The sequence below is a fragment of the Cydia splendana genome, chromosome 9, assembly GCF_910591565.1.
Source record: "Cydia splendana chromosome 9, ilCydSple1.2, whole genome shotgun sequence".
Lineage (NCBI taxonomy): Eukaryota > Metazoa > Arthropoda > Insecta > Lepidoptera > Tortricidae > Cydia > Cydia splendana.
This window is the reverse complement of record NC_085968.1, coordinates 5,512,790-5,526,849: the sequence shown is the minus strand read 5'-3', so window position 1 is coordinate 5,526,849 and position 14,060 is coordinate 5,512,790. Positions and strand designations below refer to the sequence as shown.

Here is a 14,060-nt window from a genome sequence, read left to right as displayed (position 1 = left end):
AAATCATGTTGTAAACGGATTGTTTTTTAAGTTTCTCAGAAAGTTTTAAGTTAAGTTTTCTTCTATATAGAGAAGAAAGGCACGTTACATAGTTTATTGATTCAATGGGATAATCTGTTTTCATGTTTAAAGTCGTTCGATGTCTTAACGACTGGTAGCCGATTCAAAGCGGGATCTTCCACTATACTCGTACGTTCAACTTTCTATAACAAAACGTCAAGCGCATCATAAGAGGATCTAATGTTTAATTAAAGCATACGGTTGTAAATAAATGTAAATAACATTATCTTTTAATATTATACTGTTGCTTTCCGTTGAAATTACCTGACTCAGTTATCTTTTGTTTTGCAAGCAGTAAACATGATTCTTGTCTTGCTCGCGTTGCTGGCAGTTCTTGTGTACTATTTCGGTATTCGGAACCACGACTACTGGGCCAAGAAGAACGTCAAGCACGACCCGCCCGTGTTCCTGTTCGGAAACAACTTCAAGGGCTTCTGCGGGTGGCAAAGCTTTACAGAGGTAGCCAATGACTTGTACAACCGGTATCCTGATGAGAAAGTTGTAGGATATTACAGAGGATCTACTCCCGAGCTTTACATAAGAGACCCAGATATAGTGAGAAACATATTAAGCAATGATTTTGCATATTTCTATCGACGAGGGCTCGGAAGGAATCCGGAGTTGGATCCGTTGCTCGCGAATCTGTTCCACGCAGACGGCGACCTGTGGAAGCTGATGCGGCAGCGGCTGACGCCGGCGTTCACCACCGCGCGGCTGAAGGCGATGTTCCCGCTGGTGGTGCGGTGCGCGGAGCGGCTGCAGGGCGTGGCGCGCGAGGCCGCGGCCCGCCCCGGCGCCTGCGACGTGCGCGAGCTCATGGCGCGCTTCACCACCGAGTTCATCGGCGCTTGCGGCTTCGGCGTCGAGACCGACTCCCTCGACAACGACGACTCCCACTTCAGAAAGATCGGCAAGCTCATTTTTTCCAGACCGCTCTCAGCCTTAATAAGGCACATTATGAGGGAACTTATCCCTCCGCTAAGATGTTATATACGTGTATTTGATCGGAAAATCAATGAAGCTTTTTTCAGTTTCGTAAAGAATGTAAGAAAAGTTAGACAATGCAAGCCCTCCGGCCGCCATGATTTTATAGACCTGCTCCTGGAGTTAGAAGGTAAGGGAAAGATAGTAGGGGAATCAATTGAGCGCCGAAACCCGGACGGTACGTCTGTGACGGTGGAGATGGAAATGGATTTGAAAATGATGGCGGCCCAAGCGTTCATATTCTTTGCCGCGGGTTTTGAGACGTCCTCGTCGGCCACAAGTTATACTTTGCACCAGCTCGCGTTTAATCCTGAATTACAATTAAAAATTCAATTGGAGATCGATGAAGTGCTTCGAAAATATGATGATAAGTTGTGCTACGACGCCGTGGCGGAGATGACGCTGCTAAGCATGGCTTTCAAGGAGGCGATGAGGATGTTTCCGTCGCTGGGCGTGCTGAACCGCGTGTGTGCTCGGCCTTACACGTTCCCTGAGCTGGGGCTGACCGTGGACCCCGGAGTGAGGATCGTAATCCCGTTGGAAGCGCTGCAGAATGATGAGAAATACTTCGACATCCCGCGAGAATTTCGGCCAGAGCGATTTAGTCCCAAAGAAGTAAAGAAGCGACATAAATTTGTTTATTTGCCCTTCGGTGATGGACCCCGAGCATGTATAGGTAAGGCACTGGAACTTGTGTAGATAGTTAGTGATATTGGTACCTATCTACGAGTCCTACGACTGATGATGACTGACTGATAACATTCCTTAACAATCGTGTTGTAAAGTATCTAAACCCAAATACCCATGTCGTGGACTCGTTGGCTTTAAGGCGTCGGCATGATGTAGGCGGAAATGACGCCCTGACTTCGTGACATACGTGCGTGTATGTCGCTCGTCTGAGTTATCAGCAGCAATAATTTGCCCGAGTTGAAACGGAGCGTTAGCGAATAGCGAAGGTGCAAGCCCTCGGTCAATTACGTATGTACTCTTTTGTGAGTCGGTACCTACTTTTTAGGGTTCCGTAGCCAAATGGCAAAAAACTGAACCCTAATGGATTCGTGATGTCTGTCTGTCTGTCTGTTTGTCCGCATGTAACAGCCACTTTTTTCCGAAACTATAAGACCTATACTGTTGAAACTTGGTAAGTAGATGTACTGTGAACCGCACTAAGATTTTCACACAAAAATAGAAAAAAAAAAACAATAAATTTTGGGGGTTCCCCATACTTAGAACAGAAACTATTTTTTTTTTTCATCAGACCCATACGTGTGGGGTATCTATGGATAGGTCTTCAAAAATGATATTGAGGTTTTTAATAACATTTAGGTTTTTAATAATATTTAATAAGAGAATGATAAAACTAAAACAATATATGATGTACATTACCATGCAAACTTCCACCGAAAATTGGTTTGAAAGAGATCTTGTAAGTAGTTTTTTTTAATACGTCATAAATCGTGAACTGCAATTTTATTCTGTTACTTGCTGCTACGGATCCCTTCATGGGCGAGTCCGACTCGCACTTGGCCGCTTTTTTAAAGTTTATAATGTTCTGTGTGCAGGATCGAGATTGGGCGAGATGCAGTCGCTAGCCGGGCTGGCGGCGGTCCTGCAGGCGTGTAGCGTGGCACCAGCGTCGACCACCAAGCAGGTGCCGCCGCTGAACTCGCGGTCTAACGTCATACAGGCTGTGAAGGGAGGCCTACCGCTCCAGCTTACTGTTAGGGACCAATAAGTCGGAATCAAGATTTAAAAAATAAGCGAAGCGTAGTTTTTTTGCTGTTCAATTAAACGGAATAATTGCACATAAATATGTAAGCTTGACACTACAATATAATTATGTGGATGTCTTCGTTATGGAAATGTCAAAATCTACGTCAAAAAATGTGAACATGGGTCATCTCTTTCATTTTCCTTGGGTAGCGAGAGACGCCGAATCGCTAATATTCGACGAATCCCGATATGTGTGGCCGCCTAGACCGGATTAGGGCAGGAATGGGACCATTGGACAGTCAGGGGGCTCAATGGTCCCCTGCTGCCAATTTTCATGACGCTACGATCCTTGGAAGATGGTTAAATTAGTTACCTTAGATTCCATTACATAGTTAGGTCGAGAGTTCCTATGGCCACCTCCTGTCTCCATCATCAGATCAGTTCGACAGTACCATATTATTGTATTGTCATCAGAACTACATACAGCTGCCAACTTTCATGACGCTACGATCCTTGGAAGATGATCAGGTCGACCTAATAAAAGCTTGTTAATGAAGTAAAGCGAATATATGACAAAGACGATAAAAGAGTCATACTTAATGATTTTCACCTTTTACCCACGAGTGGCCACGCGAGTATAAGGAGAATGTATAACAATTGGTTCAGATAAAATAACCTATGGTCGTGACATCAACAACGCACTCTGCGTTTGAAAAAATATTAGATTTTCACCTTTCCCAGTAGGCCACCTGTAAACAAACTTGAAACAAATCGCCTTGATGCATCGATGTCATAGTGAAAACTTGTCAAAAAACTGTTTAAGGCCTAGTATGTTTAAGTTACTCTATGGTTTACTAGACTTAGTCCTGCACTCAGACGGCAAAACATTGCAGTAATACTCCCTATTAAGGGAAATTACCTTAACCCGGGGCACCATTAAGAATGGTGCCCCGGGTCGGCGGGCACCAATGTCAGCTCTCCAATTCGCCTAAAAACCTATCGGAATGGGGTTGGCAACTGTCAAAGGTTTGCCTAGATGGCGCCATCATAGCTTGCCCCTTTTTCTATGAGATTTGGCTTAAAGAGCTGGCATCCAGGGTATTAAAAAAACAAAAATTTGACACAATTCTAGGGATTGACGGGGCAAGCTATGATGGCGCCATCTGCTAAAAACTTCCACCGGCCAACCCCATTAGGCCCCATTCGCACGACAGCTTAAAAAGCGTTGTTGCGTTAAAACCCGACGTTGGCGCTTTTTTACCGTTTCCAATATTTGTGTTCATATGAACGCTTAAAAATCACTTGTGAGTCGTACTGCCACGTACGCATCTCAGCAAAGCCATACTTTATTTGCTATTACGACGTATTATTTGAATATAGCTTGAATATTTCAGGAATTTGTAAGCATACGTTGACATTTTTAAGGTGAAACTAATAATAATCTTGACGATTGACACCAAAAATTGACACTTGACAGCCAACTGACAGCAGCGCCGGCGCTTTTTCAACGCTTGTGAGAACATATACACGGATTTCCGTATGGTCTATTCAATTTGACGCCAACGCTCAACGCCGAAAATCGAACAGTGCTCGATAAAAAAGCGCCGCGCTTAAAAACCGCCTTCGTGTGAATACATACATGGTTATCCATTTGTGTCATTCAAACGCTTTTTTAACGCGCGTTGAAAAAGCTGCCGTGCGAACGGGGCCTTACGGCTATAGAATCGAAACGAGTAGGTTTCATTCCATTAAAGTCACTGTCATTACGACATTATCAATGGCCCGCTGTCAACGTAATACATACATTTAATACTTTCGTGTAGAAACTGTTAATATGTTTAAAATCGTATAGTGTAACTAAAATCAATGTCTCTTGTATTCGGGCAACGTTTATTGGCGTACCAATGACGCAGTACGTGAAAATTCATTACGGGCCTTGCGAGGCGTTTCACACTACCTCGCATAAACCTGCTAAATTAAAAGGTGTTAGGGGTGAGTTCATACGATTAGCCGGCTCCACACTCGTGTGCGAATCGCACGAGTATGGAGGGGGCTGTTGTCTTGTCCTCATACCTCATACCCAATGGTGCAATTCATTGAAAACAAGGGTTGGCAAAACCACGCACCTTAAATTCGCCTCTCTTCTAGCACATGACTTGACATGATGACATGACAAGACTTGAGTGAGTGGCTTCAGCCAGCAGAGTTTTTGAGAAATTGTAGCGCTTTTTACATTTATATTCGCAGTCGCTCGGTCAAAAGTTTAGATCAGTGGTGGGCAAACTTTCTTCATGGGGGGCCAGAAAGTTTAGGAAATTTAAGTGGAGCCCAGAATTCTAGCCAAAATTTATTTTAATTTGTGATAATCGTGGGCCAATGCCATAAGGAGTATATATTAATTATTTCATAGGACCGGCGGCGGGCCGGATAAAATCCATTCGCGGGCTCCGGCCCGCGGGCCGTACTTTGCCCACCATGGTTTAGATAGTAGGTACCTTGAAATAATTGATGTACGAATAAATAATGTTCGACTATTAAATTATAGATAAACTCCGGCGGCTAGGTTATCGAGTGGACCTGAACCCGGTAGAGTACATCAACTACTGCGTTTTCGAGATCATGGGTTACGAGGTATGTATTGTACGCCATAGCACAGAATAAATAATAGTACTAGGTACAGAAGACTCACTCTCTAACAAAACGCGTCTGTTACGATTAGGACAGATATGACCGCTGGGTGGCGACAGCGTCACGCGCGGCTTATGGCTAGCCACCAAAATTGGTGTGGAACGGATGTACTTGTAGCTACTTGTTGCGACGCGACGAAATCGCGGCGTGAGGCGTGAGCCACTCCTGGCCATAGGTACAGTACCTACCTAAGGTACTGTACGGCCTAATTTCGTTAATGTGCATCCAGACGGCCTACCGCGAACCACGTTCGACGTGTTGCCTCTCTGTCGAACTTGTAAATTCGTACGTAAGTGGAACAGGGAGGCAACACGTCGAACGTGGTAGGCCCTCAGAGGGGCTACCGCGAAAACCGAAATTCGAAAATTGCGGGGACCTTTCTCTTTTACTCCAATCAACATCAAACATCATCAACATTTATTCAGCAAATAGGCCACAAGGGCATTTTTACACGTCAACATTGAATTTACATACAAAATACAAGCAAAAATAATAACATCAACAATTTTATAAAATAAAACTAACAATTCAATCTAACGTATTACAATTACTAATAGATGTATATATTATGGTCTCTTAATGTCGAATTACATACAAAATACAGATACAAAACAGAAAAAAAAATCTATAATATTTATATGTAAATGTCTCTAGGTGTCAGAACTATAAGATTATATAGTTTATCAAGTTATCCTTAGAGATGTATAGGGTCTCCAAGAGTCAATATCCTGTATAATTAATACATTCATTAAGAGAAAAGAAACATACGAGAGCAGAATGAGGCGTCTCACTGTATCTCACCCATCGCCTTCCTCAACCTTCATTCGGGAAAGTGGCGACCCGATGGCCAATGAAGGCGTAATAAGAGTGACAGAGAAAGATGCCCGCAATTTGCGAACTTCGATTTTCGCGGTTATAGCCCAGATCTAGCCAACGCTAATATGCGTGCGCACTCGCAACGTATTCGCTACTTTCGCTAGCCCTAGACGCACCTTTAAGATTAAGCCAAAGAGAATTTGAAATAGAGAGTTACTGTCATAGTAAATTATGTAGAGAGCTACAGTACATTTACTGCCATCTTTCGACAGAAGATTAAACCTGTTAGAACGCCATTTGACTTTGATCATTATTCTTTCACTGATATACACATATCTCTATACACTCTATTATCTTTGGATTAAGCGGAATATACTTACATAGGTACCTGCTCACTACCTACCACGTGCCTTTGTTGCGATATAGACAATATAAATACACTTTATGTGCTAACTGTTATCATGATAAACATTTGATAATAAAGAGATAGCTACTTTTACAGAGCGAGATTAGATTCTACTTCTCAGCATCATTCAACATCCCTTTGTGTATCTACGCCACGAACATTTTTTACTTACCTGATCTCTCGTGGCGTGGCACTCTGGGTAGAAGAGCACGAGATTTTTTCTCATTTTATCAGCTTTTTATGTCGTGTGGCAACGTCACGTCGAATCTACTGAGCTGTCTGAGCTGGGTTTAGTGCTGGGTATACTTAATACGAAAAAAACTGTTGTCGGATCACTTTTAAGAGCGAGCTCACCCAAAAAGTTGTAGTTTTTATATTGGTTTTTTACACGTTTTAACCATGGCCAAATGCCATGAAAAAAATCACTTTGAAACTGGACTATATTTGCAAGGGCAGACTCTAAAAAAACCTTAAGATGCTAAAGTTTGCTCGATCGGTTTCTGTTTTTTCCTTTTCAGGTACGGAACCCTGAAAATCACGAAATCATGTCTAATTTTCATTTATTTTCAATTCGTATATCGTTATCCTGCATACCATAGCAGTATAATTTTAGTATAAAATAGCTAATGACATAGCCAAAGGTATTTAACAAGCAAACTTTGAAACGGAATTATACTTTTAGGGATATTGAGGAAAAACTTCAAAACCAGCGCGATCGCGAAATCTTCCGTCGCAAGTTTCGCGCGGCGCGCCTAATCTTTTGTTTCTTTCTAATTTCCTGGCTTTACGCCCCCCTCTTAAACAACTTATACAATATTATTGTCTTCCAGGTGTTCCGCTGTAACATCCGCAATCTGCTATTCAACACGGAATGCGACTCGGACCCGGTCGCGTCGCGCGCCGTTCAGGCCTGCCTCGTGGCCTCCGACGAGCTCCAACGAGCCCGCAACTACTTCTGGCTGTCCCGCCTCATCAACGAAGACATCTTCAAGCGAACACACTGCCAAGACCAGTGGCCATTCGAGCTAAACATCAAACCTTATGCAACCTGCTTGGATTGCGTGGGGTGCTGCGGTATTTTGACTAGGGAGAAAGAAGACGCCGAAAAGAAAAAGCTGTTAGATTATAATGAGATTAAGCAGAATTTGCTATATGATTTGAGCAATAAAAGGGTGGTCGATAAAATGTGATGAAATTCACCAATTTGGGTTTCTTTCTGGTATTATTTCAATTCAAGGGTTTTTAGTGTCGCCAAAGTCATTGTTACAAAGAGCCACTAGATGTGTATACTGTGATAACTAACAGGCCAGTTCGAACGTACCTCGTCAGAAACATCATAATAATATTTGAATCATATTATTTTAGTTATCGTACATCTTACATCAGTTATATGTCATTCTGATATCAGTGTACGTTGGAATTGGCCTGTAAGAAAAAATCGTTATGAATTTTTCGATATAAAAAACGCAATTTGATAGACGGTTGTACATGTTCACTTTTAGTATGGAAATCAATTACGTCATTTTATCACGAAAATTGACAGTGCTGCAGCAGTAACGTTGCAACAGAGTAATGCTGCTGCAGTCGCCACCTGAATGTCACCTTTATCATATCTTAGAAAGTGATTGAAAACGCGAGCGAAGAGAGCGCGAAAATTTTTCGATATAAAAAACGCAATTTGATAGACAGTTGTACATTTTTACTTTTAGTATGGAAATCAGTTACATCATTTTATCACGAAAATCGACAGTGCTGCAGCAGTAACGTTGCAACAGAGTAATGCTGCTGTAGTCGCCACCCGAATGTCACCTTTATCACATCTTAGAAAGTTATTAAAACGCGAGCGAAGCGAGCGCGAAAATGTTTCGATATAAAAAACACAATTTGATAGACAGTTGTACATTTTTTACTTTTAGTCCCAACCAGGCGCGAATCCAGGATTTCATACAGAGAAGGGATGAGACAGTTTTTTATCAGCCTAGCTTCGCATAGGGCTCGATAGTTAAGGGTCTCAGCGAGGTTGTTTGATGCAAGAGAGGTGAAAAGATGCAAGAAAGCAGAGCTTGGAATTGACCAAGTGAATTGAATTGGCGAAATGTGAGCAAAGCAGAAGATCAACTTTGCCGTAAGGCAGAAGGCCTCGCATAAGACCTAACGCCGAACTGCAAAAGAGTGGCTTGAAATCGAATCTATGCATGTAATCACGTCTCTTCTACTGCTCGCTCTTTGGCTTCACTCGAAAGCGCTACTTGATAGGATGCTTTTAGTTTTCGGCTTTCATGGGGCCCCTTATAACACTTTGACAGTTAGGTCTCAGGATCGCGGCTAAGGAGCAACTCGGCTTGGCCGACAAATCTGGCGTGCAAGAGAGCAAAATTCGCTATAAAATCGGTAACCTATGTCGAAAAAAATCAGCTGGCCGCAAGCCCGAAAGCAAGATAAGGTCAAATCGAAAGCCTACGTTGGAGATGTTCTTACGTACCCTCACTCTCTTACTTGATCCCTACGACCCTTCGTTATTAGATGGGTAGGTACTTGTACACGTATAAAAGTTTCATGTAGGTACCTACCTACAGTACTCCACGACGACTGCAATGCTGATGCAGCCTGCGCATTTTTTTGCCTACGGATTTGGTGCCCCCTAGACGTGGTGCCCTGAGCAAATGCTTATTTTGCTTAAAAGGGTTAATCCGGCACTGCAAATGACAGAGGTCAATGTTTTTTTTTCAAAGTACCCACCTTCGTGGCCATTATTAAATGCTGTATACGTTTGAATATGGATTTGATATGGATGCGATATAATTACGATTAGGTATAATTCATGACGGAGAAAATTAATAATTAAAATAATTATGCAATTATACGCGTGTTGATATGTGTGTTTATTTTATTACCACTATGTAACTATGTAAACTCATGTTTAGTTTTCTTGATTACTTAATGTTTACTCAGTTCCACAAAACATGGCACTGTGCAATGAGGGGCAATTAATTTACTGTCGTTTAATTTTGTTGTATTATTAAATCAACATAATTATTCAATTAAATTTGTTGATATCCGTACCCTCTCTTCTAAACTTAGAGTTAATTTGGCAAAATCCTTCCTCGGTCGCTTATTCATGTCAACACGTATTAAATTCAGCGCCATCTGTTAGTTTACCAGGGGACTCTATAGTGGTAGCATAAATTTGAAAAAAGTTTGCCCCTCCTTCCTAAGTAGCGCCATAAGATTCAGGGGCAAACTTAAGTCAATCGAGTGTTGTGGCTACCCCCCCCCTTTTAGGGGTTGAATTTTTATAGCCTATAACCTGGCCGGGGATGTTCTCGACAGATTAGTAAAGTTTGCATCAAAATCCGTTCAGCCGTTTTCACGTGATGCGCGTTCAAATAAACAGACAAACAGATAAACAGATAACAGACAAACAGACAAAAATTCTAAAAACTGTTGGAACGTGTTCTGTTATCGATTCTAAGTATCCCCAGCCAACTTTTTTCGAATATCTTCCATGTACAGACTTTCGACCCTCTTCAGCTTTATTATATGTATAGAAGATAGAAGATAACAGAGTAGGTATTTTATCGATAAACAATGTAAAATGCAAAAAAAGTACTGGTTTAATCTTGATTTAAATTCACAGCGAAACATTAATTCCGATTTTGACCACCTGTCGTGAAAAAAAATTACTAGAAAAGTAATGAGCAAATAACGTCAAAATATTGAGCATGTTATGCAGATTTAAAAATAGTATAACACATGTACCTTCCTGCAATAAAATAGGAATTATTATCATCTTTCGAAAGCCTCATAAAAAATAAGTGAAAACTAGGAACTCTGCAATCCGTTGCTACTTTTAGTAAAAATAACGATTTATGTTGCGATATCTAATTCTGGATTCAGAAATTTAAAAAAAACGCCTATTCAGTATTTGCCGAATGCTTAAAGGAAAGAGATGGAAAATGGTTTTGTCCTTTTTTAAGGATATCATTGAGTTGATAAAGGTTCAAAGAAAATTAAATACTGCAGGTTGAAATTTAATCAATTTTTTAAAGTAATTTTATTTTAGAATAGGTGCTCGAATTGTTTTTCCCCGGCTCGTATGCACGCTTGGCAGTCATGGCACCGTCTTGTAAAACGTCAAGTTAATTTCCTTAAATTAATTTCGGACATGTTTCGTGCTGCGTCGAACATGCGCCGCCGTAGTTCCTCTTGGGGCCTTATTGGCACGGAGTAAACTTTATCTTTTAAGCATTTTAAGCATCCCCAATGAAAAATATCTAATGGGTTTAGGTCCGGGGAACGCGGCGGCCATGCCACTGGTCCCAATCGGCTGATCCATCTCGGAATTTCTGTGTGAGGTGGTCGCGGACATCTCGAGCATAGTGTTCTGGACAGCCATCTTGCTGTGGTTCCAGCTCCAGAAGATGGATCGGCCGACTGGTACCAGTGGCATGGCCTACGTTCCCCGGACCTAAATCCATTAGATATTTTTATTGGGGATACTTAAAAGATAAATTTTACTCCAACCCAATAAGGTCCCAAGAGAAACTACGACGGCATGTTCGAGGCAGCACGAAACATATCCGAAATTAATTTAAGAAAATTAACCTGAAGTTTTACAAGTTGGTGTCAAGCATGCATACGAGCCGGAGAAAAGCAATTCGAGCACCTATTGTAAAATTATTTCAACCTACCCTTTCAAACTTCAACCTCTATCTCAGCTATCAACTCAATGATATCCTTAAAAAGGGAGATAAGCATTTTCCATGTTTTTCTTTTGGGCATTCGGCAATAGGCAATAGGCTGAATAGGCGTTTTTTTATTTCTGTATCCAGAATGAAATATCTTAACATAAATCGTTATTTTTACTAAGTAGCAACGGATTGCAAATTTCCAAGTTTTTACTTATTTTTTATGAGGCTTTGGAAAGATGATAATAATTCATATTTTATTGCAGGAAGCTACTGTTATACCATTTTTGAATCTGCATAACATGCTCAATATTTTGACGTTATTTGCTCATTACTTTTCTAGTAATTTTTTTTTCACGACAGGTGGTCAAAGTCGAAATTAATGTTTCGCTGTGAAGTTAATTCAAGATTAAACCAGTACTTGTTTGCTTTTTACATTGTTTATCGATAAAATACCTACTCTGTTATCTTCTATCTTCTATACATATAATAAAGCTGAAGAGGGTCGAAAGTCTGTACATGGAAGATATTCGAAAAAAGTTGGCTGGGGATACTTAGAATCGATAACAGAACACGTTCCAACAGTTTTTAGAATTTTTGTCTGTTTGTCTGTTATCTGTTTATCTGTTTGTCTGTTTATTTGAACGCGCATCACGTGAAAACGGCTGAACGGATTTTGATGCAAACTTTACTAATCTGTTTAACTTTGTTCATGATGCCGTACACATAAAAAAACTAACTTCGAGACCTTTCCGAGTGCACACTGGCACTAACAATGTTAAAAACGGTCAAAATTCATGAAAAACCTTAATTTGGCAATAATTCGAAAACCGTGCCACTTTTACTGGGGTCATGTTAAGTTGGTTTGGGTCCTCTTGGCTTGGTCTACCTCCAGTGTCACTTATGGGACACCCTGTAGATGGCGCTGGACGGGTTCATACATTAAATTTAGTCTGGTTTTTAAGAGTTGAGTTTACATTATTCTCAGAAGTAACTAAAGGGGACGATCGCTTCTCTATACAAACTTAGTCCTCATTTCCCTCTCTACTAGATACCACACTATAAAAAAAATACGAATTTTGATGTGCCACCACAGTACTGTGGTGTGATTGTGGTTCCTTAGAGGAAAATAGGACTGAGCTAGAAGATATACAGGCGCTATTAAAATTTTGTATGGAGTATGTTTTTCGCTTCCAACTCTTATGAACAACTTTATAAATAAGTTTTTGGCAAAAATTTCATTTTTGGTACAAGCTTTTATCGCTGACTGTACTTTTCTTACGACAGACAACTAATACTCATCGAGACAATTCTAAAAACCCCTAACACAATTAGGTTGCATTGTTTCATCACAGAGTTCTTATGGCCACCTCCTGTCTCCATCATCAGATCAGCTCGATGGTACCATAATATTGCATTGTCATCCGATTTATACATGCATGCAAAATTTCAGCTCAATCGGAACCGGGAAGTGGATCAAATTTAACTTGCAAGATTTGATTACAGACCGACAGACAACGGTCAGGTGAAACTAAATAAAAGCTTGTAAAAATAGAGATACATCTGTGCAGATATCTGTGTGATACGCGTCAAACATACAACATATTAGGTAATCTATACATATAATAAAGCTGAAGAGGGTCGAAAGTCTGTACATGGAAGATATTTGAAAAAAAGTTGGCTGGGGATACTTAGAATTGATAACAGAACACGTTCCAACAGTTTTTAGAATTTTTGTCTGTTTGTCTGTTTATCTGTTTGTCTGTTTGTCTGTTTATTTGAACGCGCATCACGTGAAAACAGCTGAACGGATTTTGATGAAAACTTTACTAATCTGTCCAGAAAATCCCCGGCTAGGTTATAGGCTATAAAAATTCAACCCCTAAAAGGGGGGGTAGCCACAACACTCGATTGACTTAAGTTTGCCCCTGAATCGTATGGTGCTACTTCGGAAGGACGGGCAAACTTTTTTCAAATATGTGCTAACACTATAGAGTACCCTGGTAAACTAACAGATGGCGCTGAATTTAATACGATGTGACATAAATAAGCCACCGAGGAAGGATTTTGCCAAATTAACTCTAAGTTTAGAAGACCCTAAATTGATTGAATTGAAAGATCTTCTAAAATTTCAATCAGTCGTACAGATATCAACAAATTTAATTGAATAATTGTGTTGATTTAATAATACAACAAAATTAAACGACAGTAAATTAATTGCCCCTCATTGCACAGTGCCATCTTTTGGGGAGCTGAGTAAACATTAAGTAACCAAGAAAACTAAAAATGGGTTTACATAGTTACGTAGTGGTTAAATAAACACACATATCAACACGCGTATAATTGCATAAAATTATTTAAAATTATTTATTTTCTCCGTCATGAATTATACCTAATCCCAATTATATCGCATCCATATCAAATCCATATTCATACCTATCGCCTCCTTAAGCACTTAATAATGGCCACGAAGGTGGGTACTTTGAAAAAAAAAAACATTGACCTCTGTCATTTGCAGTGCCGGATTAACCCTTTTAAGCAAAATAAGCACTTGCTTAAGGGCACCATGTCTAGGGGGCACCAAAAATTATCGAATAATTGTCGCGCTCGCTTCGCTCGCGTTTTCAATAACTTTCTAAGGTATGATAAAAGTGACATTCGGGTGGCGATTGCAGCAGCATTAGGTACTCTGTTGCAACGTTACT

At 40.6% G+C, this 14,060-nt stretch overlaps 2 protein-coding genes across 2 annotated transcripts; both read left to right on the top strand.

Annotated features, from left to right (window-relative positions):
• Positions 1–350: 350 nt before the first annotated feature.
• Positions 351–2,869, top strand: LOC134793434 (probable cytochrome P450 6a13). Its single transcript, XM_063765006.1, has 2 exons — positions 351–1,720; positions 2,607–2,869. Exons 1-2 carry the CDS (start codon positions 361–363, stop codon positions 2,777–2,779), a joined length of 1,533 nt encoding a protein of 510 aa, XP_063621076.1. The 5' UTR covers positions 351–360; the 3' UTR covers positions 2,780–2,869.
• A 1,660-nt stretch (positions 2,870–4,529) lies between these two features.
• On the top strand, positions 4,530–7,872 carry LOC134793444 (uncharacterized). Its single transcript, XM_063765023.1, has 3 exons — positions 4,530–4,749; positions 5,303–5,388; positions 7,498–7,872. Exons 1-3 carry the CDS (start codon positions 4,662–4,664, stop codon positions 7,855–7,857), a joined length of 534 nt encoding a protein of 177 aa, XP_063621093.1. The 5' UTR covers positions 4,530–4,661; the 3' UTR covers positions 7,858–7,872.
• Positions 7,873–14,060: the final 6,188 nt, after the last annotated feature.

Bases quoted from the DNA above. Each gene is read 5' to 3' on its own strand.
- LOC134793434 (XM_063765006.1), top strand. From the start codon at position 361: ATGATTCTTGTCTTGCTCGCGTTGCTGGCAGTTCTTGTGTACTATTTC. The intron at 1,721-2,606 runs GTAAGGCACTGG...TTCTGTGTGCAG, and splicing joins TGGACCCCGAGCATGTATAG to GATCGAGATTGGGCGAGATG.
- LOC134793444 (XM_063765023.1), top strand. From the start codon at position 4,662: ATGACGCAGTACGTGAAAATTCATTACGGGCCTTGCGAGGCGTTTCAC. The intron at 4,750-5,302 runs GTGAGTTCATAC...ATTAAATTATAG, and splicing joins TAAATTAAAAGGTGTTAGGG to ATAAACTCCGGCGGCTAGGT. The intron at 5,389-7,497 runs GTATGTATTGTA...ATTGTCTTCCAG, and splicing joins TCGAGATCATGGGTTACGAG to GTGTTCCGCTGTAACATCCG.